Source organism: Protopterus annectens, chromosome 13.part0, assembly GCF_019279795.1.
Source record: "Protopterus annectens isolate FY-2018-M chromosome 13.part0, PAN1.0, whole genome shotgun sequence".
NCBI lineage: Eukaryota > Metazoa > Chordata > Ceratodontiformes > Protopteridae > Protopterus > Protopterus annectens.
This window is the reverse complement of record NC_056747.1, coordinates 382,214,078-382,231,307: the sequence shown is the minus strand read 5'-3', so window position 1 is coordinate 382,231,307 and position 17,230 is coordinate 382,214,078. Positions and strand designations below refer to the sequence as shown.

Genomic DNA, 17,230 nt, shown 5'->3' with positions numbered 1-17,230 from the left:
CAGCAAAAGGTTGCAAAACAAATAGGCAATAGCATTTGCCAGTACAACCAGGACAAAGATTTAGGGCAGGGAACAGATTTAAGTGAAAAGAAACAATTCTCACTATAGTCAGGAATGCTTTGTCATCTGGAATTAAATATGACTTCACCTTAAATCTTTCACAGCATTGCTTACTCAAAAATCAGTAAGCATGCTCCTGATGCTGTCAAAGAACATCTTTCTGAAAGCATTCACCCTGTAACAGTAAGTATAACAAATAATGCATTCAGCTTGCCACGGAAGCTACGCTGCATGGCTAATGTGAAACACTACTTTTTTCTGTCTTTATTTATTTGTTTGCAACTAAGAAAATCCACGAGGTAGGGTAATTTCTGGATATAGGTTTGAGACACAATAGTTTCTAGCTAATTTGCATATCTGGGGGTCTTATGATCTGATGTCATCCACTGTCTGTCTTTTTTCCAGCACTTCATGTGGATGTGACCACACTATATGACCTCAAGTATCATTCTCCACCTTCTCTTGGACCTGTACATGATGGAGCTGGACCTGGTCCAACAGCAGAAAGTAGCCCAAAACATCTTCCTAGTGCCCAAAAGAAGGATATAACAAATGATGAAAAAGAAGCAATGAAGCATTTCAGTGAGCTAGAAAGAGAAAGGTAAGTGTTACCATTCTATTCTGTTAATACGCTAGTACAGCGCTAGAAGAACTTACTTATCTGTGACTGTATATATGTCCTTTTTCATTTCTTTTGAGTGATAAAACTGTGAAATTTAACAGCATAAAATTACATATTTGTGCAGTTTGATTTTTCCTGCAACACCACAGGTTACCCCAACCCAACACAGTATAACATGAATATTATTGTGGCACCCCTGTTATTTTCACCAGTACCTCACAGTTGCCCCAATCACTACCTGAATTCCTTCTAAGACTTGGCAGACTAACCCTTTAATAGCCTACTGGATTTTTCTGCCATAGTCTGTTTGGGTTTTATGTAACATTGCCAAAAATCAGATGGCTAATAAGCAGACAAGGAACAGAAACGTTTCTCAAGCAACTGGCACGTGAGTCCACCATAATTTGCAAAAGAAAAGTAAAGTGAGAAATGTGTACAGACAGAAGTGCAACATCAGTGGCAGAATAATGTAGCCCCAAGAACAATAAACAGTGACAGTGAATATATGCAGTGTGAGTGGGGCTGCCACCTCTGGAAGAGGCAAAAACCAGACAAAAGCCGCACACTTTGCTCCACCCATTTCAATAAATAAATGTGTATATTCCTTCTCTAACAAAGTTAATAATCATGCTACAAACAGTTTAGCATAGACCATAAATAAGCTAAAATTCAACAGGTGACCAAATGTATAAACATTATGGATGGTGCAGTTGTAATGCAGTTAATGTTGTCACCTCACAGCAAGAGGTTCTCCGGTTTGATTTTCGGCTGGGTTGCCTTCTGTGAGGAGTCTGCATATCCTCCCTGCAGTCATGTGGGTTTCCTCCAGGTGCTCCAGTTTCCTCCCATGTTACAAAGACGTGTGTCTGGAGCATTTCTTCCTGGGCCTCCGCTGACAACTGACTTTTTCCAAGTCGGACTTTCCCAGTAAACAAATGTTAAATAAATAAATAAGCTGTACTTTACAAGATATTTGAAGTATTGTCTTGACAACAGGTATGTTTGTATCACATATGACACTAGATGATCATGTGACTTACAAAGCGTACAGAGGAAACGAGGACAGGAAGACAAGAATAATGTATAATATCAGTATATTGTTTCCTGCAATGAGTACTTTACAATTTTCCTGAATTCAGGTTTTATTCCTTTCTACAAGCGGATCCATTGCTTCTCTTTTATAGGGATGAAGACTCATTTTGTATACTACTTCTAAGATGCATCATGAAGAGAATGTCTTTGATCAGTCTAACTTTCTCCTAAGGGTCACATTTTACATCATCCGGGATGTCAGTTAAAATAAGCAAAAAAACTTTTCTCACAAAAAAATTAAATTGCAAACAGAAAATCCAAGTGAAATGGTAATATTTTGGGAAATATGTTAACTCTCAGAATGACTCAGAATACCTGACAAGTACTCACCAAGACTGAATTTAATGACAGAAACACTAATTACCAGCTACCAGGAAAAATTGCTGACAGATGGCAATCCTAAGTGTGAGACAAGCAGCTACAGGTGTGTGGGGTGGAAAGCAAAAAGAAGAATACTGCCACAAAGAAAGATACGTGGTCCAAGAGGTAGCTACAGGTACACCAGCAGTGGAAGGAAAGATAGTGGGAAAAGTGTAGAGCACAAAAAGAATGTGAGCAGCACCTTTCACTAATCCTAGTGTCTCACATACCCTGCAAATGTGTGCAATAAAAGGGGGCAGCACAAGAATCATGTGTACATGGGAAGTGATGCGGATATCCAGGTGTGACACATACCCCCAAAAGATAAGCAAAAGAAGGAAACAGGTTATGGCGCATAACAGCAGCTGTACACAACATACCAAGTATGCTACCAAATAAACCTGCAATGCATTGTCGGCAGTGAAGCTGTGACCACAGAAAGGCACAAATTGAAGACCATAGACAACTTAACAGTTAGTATCAGGTGACCCGAAAAGGACAGCGATGGCATATGTAGCCACAATTCTGCACTTTTTGTAATCTGCAATAAGTTCCTTATACAATATATTTTAATGGCAAAATGCTTTCCAAACAAATGGCAATAAAAATATGCTATATTGGTTGTAAATAGCAACAAAATAGCCTCTCTCTATATCTCTCTCACATAGTTTACAAATATCCAGGGCCTTCTTAAGGAAGTCAAAACAATATAAACTAGGTGCCTAGCAGTACAGCTGGGACAGGAAACATAAAAGGTAAGCCAGATGCAAATGAGACATAGGCTCTTACTACCATAAACTCTGCTTGACCTGCTCACACACAGCTGGTATCCATACATGCAGGAATGCAAATGATCAAATGAATGCCTGTGCGTTCTGGAATATGTCCAGTTTAAGATTCAGCACCGTATAGTGAGATCTGCTATCATGCAAGAATATGGAACTAGTGCACTGTGACTCAATAGTAGGATGACTTAGCAGGGCACAGTTTGATTTGTTCCTCTTTTATTGCAAACTAATTAGTAGGTCATATTTAATGAGGTGTGGGGGCTACCTCCATGTGTAAAGACTGCAGGCCTTTCATTACACTCAGTAGTTCCTTGGGTTTTGATGCATTCTGGTAATTGCTCTTGATAAATGCATGAATACTGTGTTTTGTGGATCACAGTAAATCCATGTGCGTGAGCAGTATTGACAGCTATGATTCGTATCCAGGATTCATGCCACTGGAAACAGAGCAGCTCAACAAAATGCTGAAACAAGGAAGGACCTCCCTGAATTATAATGTAAGGAAGTATGGCTGCCTTTACAGAAGATGCCTACAACAATTAATATATCACCAGTCTAAATGGGGCAAAGTGAAGGACTCCACAGATGTGGACACCAAAACCATGTCATATCCATTGATCTGTCCCAGAACACAAAGTTGATAGAAGAAAGGGTGTTTATGGAGAGAGAAGATATGCTGATGCCTCCCAAGTTGCTAGTCACAGAGACCTTGATGTGGCACAAAGTTGGCGCATGGATTGTGCATTCTGGTTTGTGCCACAAATTCTTCTCCTCTTATGCATAGCATGGAGGATTGAGAAGCTGCTGTACATGAAAATTCATACTTTTTTTTCATAGATTCATAGAATTTAAAAGGCAGAGTAAATCCATAAATCATAATCACCTTGCTAGTGCCCACCCTCAGGGAAGGCAAATTACTCATGCAAAATGCAGCTGAAGCATGACATACCCATCTGAAAATTATATGTGAGCATAACCATCTGACATTGGATTGGACAAAAAATGTAATTATATCATGAACAAGATCTTACAAATAGAGCATATGAAGATGTGTTGTGTGGACTACCATCATTGTCCTTATAAAGATGTGTATCAGTATTGCATGCCAAGCATGCACACAGCAATGGGCAACACAGCCAGTATACACCACAGTGGACTATCTAAGAGCTCATAACGCACTATTGTAAGCATCCAGTGCCAAGTGTGGCTGGATGTGACTGCATGTGTCTGCCTTGCTGCTTCCAGTACATGGCATTGCATCATGTTCACCTGATGCTGCAAAAGCATCATATGCACAATTCAATAAACATAATTACAGTGCTCATAGTCCAGGTGCCACATGATTGCATGACAGCAGTATAACAGGCATCACAGTGTCACATGACTGCACTGTGATTACAGTTGCCCTTTCTACAGCACAGCGTAAGCATTCTCTGCATCATGCACATGATGGGCATATAATAAAGAAACAACACTTTCCATACCTAGATGTCACATGACTGCACCAGGGTTATAGGTCGGTGTGTTGTACAGCTCCATAGGCTTCATTCTCCTTGCATGCATTGTACATGCAAGCAATAATGCCAACAATGTGTGTGTTATTGGGGAAGCAAAATCCTTAGAAGAGCATTGTTTCTCCAGTAATGCACATTGTTGCACTGGGCTATCTGCTAAATTGTTTTACTTTTGTTTTTTCAGTGTGTGTGTGTGTGTGTGTGTGTGTGTGTGTGTGTGTGTGTGTGTGTGTGTGTGTGTGTGTGTGTATATATATATATATATATATATATATATATATATATATATGGGTCTAGGACACATGCTCGACTAGCATATGTCCGAATCACAAAACATCAAACACACATACACAAAAGCACTTAACATCGAAAAGCACTTCCATGTATGTGTAGTTCAAAAAAAAAAATCTATGTTTTTGCAGGGGGGCTTCACCCCTCCACCCCCCACCCCCCTACTTTATTATTCTCACTCCGAGATCGCATTACAGTGGGGAAAAGGGAATTTTCCCTTACCTGCACTGTAGTCCGAAGTTAAGCGCTTTCGTGTATGTGTGTTCAATGTTTTGGGATTCAGACATATGCTAGTCGAGCATGTGTCCGGATCCCATATATATATATATATATATATATATATATATATATATATATATATATATATAAACTCAGTCACTGCAGTCCACAAACTAATGAAGCTCAAAAACACATAATAGAGGCTAAGGAAATATTTGTACCTGTCTATGGGAGACACATTATAAGGAAGGTGTCCTGCAACTCAAAAGCAATGGTATACCTGGTACTATGTTCACAGTGCTTGAAGTTCTACATAGGGAGAACTAAAAATGCTTTGAGAAGCAGGATATACCAACACTACTACGATATAAAAAGAAAGGAGAACAAGAATGCACTTGCAGCGCACAGAAACACAAATGCAGGACATAGTTTTAACTGTATCATTCTTGAACAGGTAACAACAGGAGAGAGAGGGGGACCACTCAATGATTTTTTGGAACTCTCAGAGCTGAGGTGGCAAATTAGGTCCAACGCCTCAGAACCACCTGGGCTCAACAGCTCAGTATCTATTATCTCTATTCTTAGATTAAAATCACAATTTTATAAGTAATCCACATATACATTTTACATCTATTTTGTATAAAGTAAAAAATAATTGAAGGGATGTTTTACATCTAATTTTCCATATCTGTTTTATTCATTATTATTCATTCTTTATTTTGTCTGACTGTATATTATTATATGTGAGTGTGTACACCATGGTGGGGGACTTTAAGGAACAGGATATGTTACTATTTGATTGCTTGATTAATTGACTAAATGTTTTAATTGCACTTGGTATATAAAGGTGGTTTGTATGTATGTATTTTATTCGGAAGAAGTCTCTGTCTCAGAGATGAAAGCACTACATAAATGTTCTGTAGTCCTATCTCGCCTTCATTCTTACATATGGGTTCGGAGCCGATCCTCGGCGCTGACTCGGCCTATTACAAAGCTCAAAGTCTTCTAGTTGGCTTATGGCTAGGTAGGTATCTCACAGTGCACCAGTACAATCCCCAGATCTTGTTTGCCGCATCTATGAGTTCAGATGTGCTTGCTTGGCCGTGGCTAAGTTTAAAACCTTTGCTAGTGTTACTATATTACTGTTTAACTTTAGCAATTTATATGGTTCTAGATAGAGTTTAATAGTGTTAGAATAGTTTTCAGACTTGTTGAAGTGTTTTTTTTTACTTTAAATTACTTAATTGTTGAGAACTGGCTTGCTGTTGGCCCTTGTTGTTCTCGTTTGGTATCCTGTGTGCTAATCCTTTTCTATTAACGTGCATGTTTGTGCTTATTTTGCTATATATTGTGTGCAGTGTTTCTTATTATTAGAGAGTTAGGAATTTAGATAGTTAGCTACTTAGATATTTAGTGATTCAGCTTGTGTACAGGGTCTTTTGATAGTTCTGACCCTTTTGCTTCTACGACTTAGCGTTTTGAGCATAGATTTATCTTTGAGACAGTTGGACATTTAGATATTTCAATTTTGTGTGTGTGCAGTCTAGTTGATAGTTTCTGACCTTTTAAGTCTTATCCTTTCTACCTAGGTCCATTTAAGTTAGAGGACCTAGTTCTCTGTCCTTTCTCTTTCTTCCCAGGGCTAGGCCCATTTGAGTTGGAGGACCTAGTCCTCGTGGTGTGTGTGTGCTAGTGTGGTAATGGCTAGGCCCGTTTAAGTTAGAGGACCTAGTCCTCATTGTGCTTGTGTGTTTCTGCTTCACCAGTTATCATGTCTAAAGAGGCAAAAGACCATAAACCTTCAGGTTTTAAAAAATGTGTAAAGTGCTCCCCAGAGTTCTCCAGGAGCAGAAAAACAAGCTAATTTTGAAAGGTCTCCTCAAGCCTTTCAAGGGAAGAGACTGTAGCCTTCTTTCTTCTTCCTCAAAATCTCTAAACTTTCTAAGCCAGATAAGACTTCTACCTCCACAGCCCCCTGGCCTCGGAGCTGATTGAGGTTGATACTGGGACTTCAGATCACACACACTGTCTTTTCAGATCTTTTCAGCCCTGTTAGAGGAAGATGTCATCTGCCTTTCCCAATGTTGGCTGTCTCAGAGCAGAGTTCTGCTCTGACACCTTTGGTGCTGTCCATGGTGTCTAGGAGCTGAAGTTCACCGGTTGGCCCCAACAGGGACACTTGGACCCGAACCTCTTTGGTTCCGAGTCTCCCTCTCGGTGCATTGGCTAGTGTGAGTTCGGTCCCTACATCTATCACGGAGCCGATGACTTTCTCTGTCTCTTCAGAGCTGAGGAGGTCTTCGGAGCAGGAAAGGTCGGCCTTCGAGATGATGAGTGTGCTGTCTTGCTCATCAGCTCCACTCAAGGGTACCAACACTCTTCCCCCTTGGGCACTGACCTCTGTCTCAGCACCTACTCTCTCTCTCTCTCGACAGCAACCTCAGGAGCCCCCTGTTGGTGGCCCCCAGTCTTCCGAGACCTCCCTGGAATATCCTTCTGAGGAGCTCTCTTGGAAGAGGACATGCAAGAGGAAGCATGTAGACTCCCAGGATGAGTCCATTACCTCAGACACAGACCTCAAGGAGTCAGAAGGGTCCCCCAAGTCGTCCTCTGATGATGTCTCCATTGTAGGCATCTTGGAGATCCTTAAGCAGAGGGGTGGCTGGCCCACTATTACCCCTTCTCATGAGTCAATGTACCTGAAGGCTTTCGGGTCTCAACCTTCAGCCTCTTGGGTTTCTCCACCTTTTGATGAACTTTTAGATCTTGTTAGTCGGAAGGTGTGGGAGACTCCTGATGCCATGGAGCCAGTTCCCAGGAGACCCAATAAATTTCTGTCTGCTCCCAAAAAGAAGGAATTCTTATACAAGGGTGTGCCTGTAGATGCCATGGTGGTGGCGGCGGCCACTAAGAAGGAACTAGCAGAGACTTCTTCATCTGTCCATCCGCCGAACAAGGAGTCTCAAATGATGGACAGATACGGGAAGTATATATTTTCATCAGCGGCATTCACACTTAGATCACTGAACTATCCAACACATTTTACAAGGCTTCAGAGAGATCTCCTTAAGGAGTTGGGAGATACTCTACAAGGTACATCTACTGAAAGAGTCCCTATTAAGGTGTCTGCTCAGTTGTCCACCTTAAATTCCATTGTTAACTCCTCCATCAGGCTGATTTCTTATGCAGCCGATGGAGCGAGCAGGGCAGTGGGTTCAGGAGTTTCCCTTAGGAGACACTCCTGGATGCGCTTGTGTAATTTTGCGGAGCTGTTCAAGTCTACCTTTACCAACACCCCCTTTGATGGTTCTTCGTTGTTTGGACCTAAGGTAAAAGATACACTCATCAGGTGCATGCAAAAAGGGAAAATGCTGTCTGCTGTGGGAGTACATTTTACCATCCACTCTAGACCATATCCCAAGGGTCAGAGAGGTGGTAAGATGTGGTTCAAGAAGTCCCAGTGATTTTTCCCGGATGCACAGAGTGATTCGTCCTTCAGAGGCAGACAAGGAGGAGCAAATGGTAGACATCGCCCTAGAGGCAGGGGCGGCCCACAAAACCATAGAGGCCGTGATTCATTTTGTGGCCATCCTTATCAGTGCTCCTGATGTGGGGCCCAGCTGTGCTTCTCTGGAGCCAGTTGGGGGTTGCATTTCTTTGTATCCAGAAGCCTGGCTAAGCATCACCCTAGACAAATGGGTACAAATAATTATCACCAGAGGTTACTCCATACCCCTTTCTCTTCCACCTCCACATTCCCAAGAAGATCCTGGATGTTCCACCGAATCACAGGGATCAAGCAACTGTAGAGGTGAAAAAGTTGCTCGCAAACAGAGTCATCCAAACTGTCCCCACAGATCAGGTAGGATTCGGAACTTACTCCAGATTCTTTTTAGTGCCAAAATGTATAGGGGACTGGAGGCCCATCTTGGACCTCAGCAAACTAAACAAATCCATAAAGAAGGACAAGTTCTGGATGGTGACACTGCAGTCTGTTAGGGAAAGATACTCGGATGTGCTCAATAGACCTCCAAGATGTGTACTACCATATAAAAATGGACAGACCATCAAGGAGCCACTTACGCTTCTGGCTGGGAGGCAGTCACTACCAGTTTCATGCTCTGCTCTTTGGTCTCACCACAGCCCCCAGGGTGTTCACCAAATGCATGGCAGTAGTGACAGTTCACCTGAGATGTCTAGGATTCCAAGTGTTTCCGTACCTGGACGACTGGCTTCTGACCGCCTCCACCAGGCATCTACTCCTACAAACCAGAGATTCCACTATTCAACTTTGTGCCCAGTTGGGGATTACTATAAATTGGGAAAAGTCTGCCTTATTGCCCTCTCAATTTGTGACTTTTATAGGCGCAGAAATAGACACAGTCGCCATGTTAGCTTGTCTTCCTGCAGAAAGAGCACAGAACCTCATACAAGTTCTCCGTCTACTTCCTCTGCAAAAAGTCAAGGCCAAGACAGTGCTGAAACTCTTAGGGACCATGGCCTCCACCATAATGTTAGTCCCTCTTGCCAGACTACATATGCGAATTCTTCAATGTCTTCTATCATCCCAGTGGTCTTTTCAACAACTGCCAATATCTCACCACATCATCTTAACAGAGTCTTGCAAAAAGGACCTCCATTGGTGGATTCAACCTGACCAACTAATGACAGGCTCTCCATTCCTTCCTCTCCAACCCATTGCTACTGTGACCACGGACACCTCACAGATAGGGTGGGGGGGCATTATCTAGGCAGGACTGTCCAAGGCACATGCAAGATCATGAGGCTCACCTGCATATCAGTGTCCTAGAGATGAGGGTGGCGCTGCTAGCATTGCAAGCACTTCACGACCTTCTTCCTCTTGGGATGATAGCAATCCAATCAGACAACATGCCTGTGGTATGGTATCTCAACAAGCAAGGTGGAATCAGATCTTACCCCCTTTGTCGGGAAGCAATTCATGTTTGGAAGTGAACAATATCTTCCCAGCAGTTTCTAGTGGCAATGCACATCCCAGGGACAACCAACATGATGATAGCCGACAAACTCAGCCAGGCAATCTTGATGCCTCATGAGTGGTCTCTGAAGCAGGAGATACAGGAACAGATTTTCTGTAAATGGGGATGGCCTTGCTGCAACCTTTTCACCAGTCTGATCAACTTTAAATGCAGCAGCTACTTTTCCCTTATCCCCCCTCCGGGGGAGTCACTGAGAGGCACACTTGTTCATGATTGGCCTCTGGGTCTCCTGTATGCTTTCCCTCCCTTTCCTCTCATATCCAAGGTGATTCAGAAAGTGAAGCTGCTGGAAAGCAAATTGATTCTCATCACTCCTTACTGGCCTCATCAGATTTGGTTCCCCTTTCTCAGGCCTCATCTACTAGATGATCCATGGACTCTGGACCCAGTGCCAGACCTCTTGATGCACATGTCAAGCTCTCTTCACCCCAGCCTCCACACCCTCAACTTGACAGCATGGCTGCTCCAATTCCATCCCTAGTCAGGCTTCATGATTTTTCACCTGCTGTGACCCACATTCTCACCTCTTCACATAAACCTTCCACTAGAAAGTTATACACTAGCAAATAGAGAAGGTTTTCCATCTGGGCTGAAGAAAGGAATGTTGACCCTTACACTGCATCCCTCCCAGTGGTTTTAGAATTTTTGTCTGAACTTTTCCATCAAGGATCTGCTGCTGCCACAATTAGGGTTCAGTTGGCAGCAATTTCTAATTTTCATTTGGGTCAACATGAGTCTAACCTGATGTCACACAGATTGTGTAAAACATTCCTTAAAGGTGCTACTTTGCTGAGACACCCCTTTCAGGAACCGGTAGATTCCTGGGATCTAAACTTCATCCTGTCTAAAATAACTTCTCCACCCTTCGAACCTGCTTATTCATGTCCCCTGAAGTTTCTGTCTTGGAAGACTTTGTTTCTAGTAGCCATCACTTCTGCTAGACGAGTATCAGAGTTACAAGCACTATCTATCAAGCCCCCTTATTTGATTTTTCACAAAGACAGAGTTTCTCTTCACACAAATCCATCCTTTATCCCTAAAGTTTGCTCTCATAATAACTTGAACCAAACTATAGAGCTGCAGGTGTTTTTCCCTAACCATTCCAATGCAGCAGAATACAAATTTCATCAGTTGGATGTTCACAGACAATTATGGTTCTATCTTCACGGGACTAAGGAACTTAGAAAATCAGACCAATTGTTAGTATCATTCTGTGATTCCAGACTAGGTCTCCCAGTCTCCAAAGTGACCCTTTCAAATTGGATTTTGAGCTGTATTTCTTTCATTTATTCTTCTAATGGAAAGACTTTACTGTTCAACATTAAGGCTCATTCTACATGATCCCAGTCTACGTCTGCTGCCTTCCAAGCCAGAATTCCAATTGACAATATTTGTGCAGCAGCAACATGGGCTATCCCTCATACCTTTATTACTCATTACAAATTGGACCTGACCTCTAGGGGTAGAGACTCCTTTGATTCCACGATACTCAGGAGTATTTTTCTGTGAGCCACCCAAGAATAAGGTGCTAGGGACGCTGTCCCATATGTAAGAATGAAGTAGAGATAGGACTACAGAACATAAAGAAGTTATGTACTCACCATAACACTCCATGTTTATAGTCCATCTCGCCCTTCATTCTTATGAACCCACCCACCTACCCCCATCCTGGAAAGATCTGGAGACAGGATCATTTTTCCATAATAAGGTAGAGACCTTTCATTATTGTTGTTCTTTCTGGATAGCCGTAATTCTGTCTTTCTATAGTTTAGCAGCAAACAAGATCTGGGGATTGTACTGGTGCACTATAGGATACCTACCTAGCCATGAGCCAACTAGAAGACTTTGAGCTTTGTAATAGGCCGAGTCAGAGCTGAGGATCGGCTCTGAACCCATATGTAAGAATGAAAGGCAAGATGGGCTACAAACATGGAATGTTATGGTGAGTACCTGTGGTGAATTCCATTCTTTGGCTTCATTTTTGAGCTTTATATATATATATATATATATATATATATATATATATATATATATATATATATTTTTTTTTTAATGTAAAATAGTTCCTCTGACTAATGTTTCAAACTTGCTTTAGTTTTTGGAGGAAGTAGTTTATATCCAAAATATAAGTTATATAAATAATGTTTACGCACACACACACACACACACACACACACACACACACACACACACACACACACACACAGTAAATTTTGTGTATCTGATGTCATAAATCTGAGTTTCTGTAAGTGATTGTATGTTCATTTGCCCTTGACTTTGTGTGGTTACCCTTTTTAGTCATGTGGTTGTTAGTTCTTTTCTCTTTGAGAAAGGGACCACAGCCAGAGACTTAAGATTCATGAACATGACATATCCCTTGGTTCCAGAGACTCAACTTATTTGAATTCTCTTCTGTAAGGACTGCCCGTTCTTTGAGTAATATTTTACTTGTACGTTCAAATCCTTTATTGCATAATTTCGTGAGTTTGAATACTAATGTTGCCAATAATGATACTCTTATACAGCAGATGCATGTTTTGGAGGAAGATGTCAAACATATAAATGTCTGCAGTGGCAAAGACTTAGTTTCCAAGTTTACTTGGAACTTGGAATTGCACTACATGGCTTAAGGATTTTAAAAATGCCTACTTACAGCAATATATATCCTGTTCTCCTTAAGAAGTGGCAACAATTGAACTTAAAACTGAGTGCTGATTATATGCTACTCATGAACCAACTCTTCCTTGATATAGAAAGAGAGCTACAGACGGAAATTGTTACCCTCAAAAGTACTATATCCAAAATGCCTTGCTTTAAAGACATTATTGGGCCCTATAATGAAATGCTGGAATGTTTAAGTGTTTTTGAGATCTGTTTGCAACAAACAAAGAAACATAAATTGCACCGTGATATAAATGATTTTAAAAATGGTAACATTTTTTCATGGCCCAAAGAAATACCTCAGACTGTTTGAGATTCTAATATTAGAAGCTCAATGTATGAACTGGATACTATTAGCATGCCTGATCTTGTTAATGGGATATCTGTTGAGCAGCCAAGGCAGACATTTGAACTTCCTACTCATTCTCAAGGTGCAGCAGTTTCTACCAATCAGAGGGGTGTAGAGCTAGCAGTGAGAGAAATTACTGGCACTAGCTTCCCCAGTCAGGGAGAGGATTTTCAATGCCAATGGACTGCTCTGATGCTGCACTTGCTGGAGAGAATAGAGGTGAAACAATGAGGGTCATCCAGACGAAGAATAAAAAGAAAAGGAGGAGAAGACCGAAGGTGATATGTCAATTTGTCCACTTTAGAACAGTCTTCTACTGATTATGCTCTGCTTAAAAAGGGACTACAAATTATTCCTACAGAAAGTGACTTGTTAGTAGGCGCATTAACTGCCTTAAAGCATTTTACCAGAAATTCAAATTTGAAGCTTATATTTAAAGATAGTGCTTATGTCAATAAAATACCCAAGAGATTGAATACATTTGTACCAGTTAGTGCACTTGTAGTTACAGCTTTCTATAATGCCTGTGAAAAGTAGCTGCATTAGTTTTATGCGCAACCAAAGTACAACAAAAAGTATAATATGACTAAGAATGAATTTGATTCCTTAGTTAAATTGCACAATAATCCTGGTATTGTAATTAAGCAAGCGGATAAAGGTGTAGCGATTGTTATTTTAGTGAAGAAGAAATATTTAAATGAATGAATTCTTAAGTGATGAAGGTATGTTTAAAAAGATTAATGTGAATGCTCTTAATACTATTATACATAAGGTTAGATCTCATTTTTATGAACAATTACTGAATGATATTTAGAAGTTTATAATTTCTTAAATGTAGCACATCCTGTAATTCCTTTTTTATATGGCTTACCAAAGATTCATAAAAATTTACACTGTCCCCCAAGGAGACTGATTGCATCTGGTCAGGAATGGATCACTAAGCCAATCTTGCTACATTTGGAAAATGTGCTATGTCCTCTGTTAATTAAATTAAAGAGCTGTATTAAGAACACTGGTGACTTCTTAGATAAACTGTATCAATGGTATGCAAGTAATCAAGTGAAAGAATATATTTTTGTTACGTTAGATATTAATTTACTTTTTATAGTGATTCCACATAATTAGTGTTCAAGCAGTTTAGAGATTTTTTGGTGTCTAATAGCGATTATACAGGTAAAGAAACAGAGACTGTCTGCTCTCTTTTGGAAGTTGTTTAACTAGTAGTGTATTTTTGTTCAAACAAGAACCCAACCGTCAAATTTCAGATGTCGGAATGGGAACATTAGTTGCGAACACCTATGCAAATTTTACTTCGAATCAATGGGAGAATTTTATGAGTGACAGGTATCATAGGCAGCTTAATGGGAGGACAACAGATAATAATTATGTAAGCTATGTCACCTGTTTTCATGTTAGAACTGAAGGGTTAAGAATATCATCAGGAGTAATTGTGGTATTTTGCAAGCTTTAACTGATTGAATAAGTGTATTGGAACAAGTCTACATTTTGCCTATAGAAAAAGTAGTAATTTGAAACAACGGTTGCACTATAAAGAAGTCAGTACTTTTAAACTACCATTAGAATGTAGTAAAAAAGGTACCTTCCTATGTTACAACTGTGTAAATTGTTAATATGTTTTGCAATGTACAGAATTCATTCATCCCACTAGTAAGCGAAAGCATCAATTTTACTATTTTGCTACTTGCAATACAATTAATATTGTTTAGTTAGTAACTTGCTCTGCCTGTCATGCCTTTTATATTGGCAAGTGTAGCAGAAAACTGAAAGAAGAATAATGGAGCACCTTTCTGATATTAGGAGACGTGTACCAACTAATTCCCCTTGCTAAACACTGTTCTCAATATGGTCCTCAACATATTTCCAATTTTATAGTGATCCAGAAGTTGTTACCCAGTATAAGGGGGTGAGGACATGAATAATAAGCTTGAAATCAGAAAATATAATTGGATACTGAGACTAGAAGCAGATTGGCCTCCTGGAATAAATGCGACTGTTAGTGTTAAGCCAATTTGAAGAATAAACAAATTAAATTATAGATATATTTTAGTTGAAGTCAAGAAGTGATTTGTTTTTAATTCACTGTGCAAGTTATTTTGTTATGCTCAGTAGACGTATGGTGTTTTAAATTAATCTTATTAATTATTCATATTTTCTGATTGGCTGCTGTGTCATGTGTTCTATATAATTTCATGGGAAGTAAATTGTTCTTTATTACACACTGATGAAGGGATTTTTTTCCCGAATATTGTTTGGATCAAAGCAAATTTTTATTTGCACCCCTTTTGTCATAAGTCCGACTTTCTGTAAGTGATTACAGACACACACACACACACACACACACACACACACACACACACACACACACACACACACACACACACACACACACACACACACACACACATTCATAAACACAGACATACATACTCACACACACATACATAGAAATACACACACACACTTTGCCAAGCAGTTACAGCCAATTTTTTGAGTGAATTTACCTCAGTTGCCTCATTGTGAACAAGTGAATAAAAACAAAAAAAAAAAAAATCAAAGAATGCAAGGCATTGCATCTGTACCCCCATGCCTCTTTGCTGTCCCTGATTTTGTTGCATAGTGCTGATCGGTCCCTCACAGAATGATCATTTTGTTGGTAAACAACTGGGGATTAATATCAGTAAATAATGACAGGCATTAGAGTTTTATACTTCTCATTGTTAGGAGAATGCATGTTGATGGACTGCCTGCTGCAGCAGGAAGAAGTTAATGTGTGTGTTCTCTCTACTGTCACATGCACAGACACACAAATACATGCACGCTTATGCACACGCACCCATACACACACATACATACACACACACATACACACACACACACTTATGCACGTTTCTTTCTTTTTTTTTATTTACCTTTTTTTAATTTTATTCTCAATAAAAAGCAAAGCAAATCTCTGCCACCCGTGTGATATGTACTGATGATATCCATTATTGTGCAGATGTGGCACCTTCCTGTGGTCCCCATAGTGTATTTCCTGCACTGTTGCATCCATGTTTTCTGTGATTGTACATACTATACTTTAGCAGACCAGTACATATGATCCTGCACACTGATGGCAGTGTGTGTGGGGCTTCCAATGTTACATGTCATGTGATCCATATCGTTAAACCTCTGCTTTGTTTATGTAGAGCTGATGACCACCTATGCCCTCGACTCCTTCACATTACTGCTATGATATTATGTTTTGTCTCTGTTTGTAATGTATATCAGTTTCTGTCTGATGCTCCCTTCTTCCTTCCTTATAGGTCATGAGATTTTACAGACACTGCTATGATCCTTGCAGTTCTGGGACATGGTGTTATTCATCCAGTCTGACATTCTGTTACCACTACTGTTATGGAAATTCTGCCCATCTATCCCTGTTGGTTACACTCCTTCTATATCTGGCCTCTGCCATGGAAATCTTCAGAACTGTCGACTCATGATCTGTGTGTTCTGTAACCCTAGACGGCAGTAGGGTTATCTGTTCTACTATGTTAGTAGTGCAGTGCAAATGGGATAGCTAACTTTGGTACAATCTATTATGGGGTATGATAGGTAGATACCAATGGTGCAGGAATACAGTACAGGCATTGTTTTATGAAACTTTGGGGATACTGTGACTTCATAAATGAATGCTGATACTACATTTGTGGTCATGGCTGAAGTGCTCTGAGTTCTTTCTATTACAAGCCTAGCCAAAGGTCAGAATTAAAGCCTCTGCCTTGTATCTGTGAGGTAAAGACCTTAACTGTTACACAACCAAGTTGCTTGTTATGTTTGCTGTAAGCAGCTTTCTACAGTTTCAGAGTGCAGAAGAGTTTTTGTTTATTGATGGGTGTGCTGGTTTGGGGAACTGCACAGAGATCCAGATGACCTAGCTATGGTTCTGATGCAGTGGCTGGCACTTGCCTGACATCCTACTGATCTGTGCACTTAACTGTAATGAATTCATTGCATCCCATTTGTTTGGAGGATCATTTTCTTTTCAATATCCTCTGAGTCCCTCCCATAAAACTTTTCAAGGGTCCTGTTTGATCCAGTAGTTATGTTCTAGTGTCTACCTCGTTTAACCTAGTTTAATCTCTTAAGAGCTGTAGTACAACACTGTTTACATACAGATGGATTGTCTGTCTGCCTCTCTGTCTCTGTCTCTCTCTAGATATATGTATGCATCCACACACACACACACACACACA

The 17,230-nt window shown here is 40.3% G+C and overlaps 1 protein-coding gene across 1 annotated transcript in view; it reads left to right on the top strand.

Annotated features, from left to right (window-relative positions):
• The window catches only part of APC2 (APC regulator of WNT signaling pathway 2), a 788,186-nt gene that overhangs the window by 513,870 nt on the left and 257,086 nt on the right, over nucleotides 1-17,230 (top strand). The window contains exon 4 of the mRNA XM_044053997.1: nucleotides 466-661. Within this exon, the coding sequence (XP_043909932.1) occupies nucleotides 466-661 (196 nt within the window). The remainder of the gene's footprint in view (nucleotides 1-465; nucleotides 662-17,230) is intronic.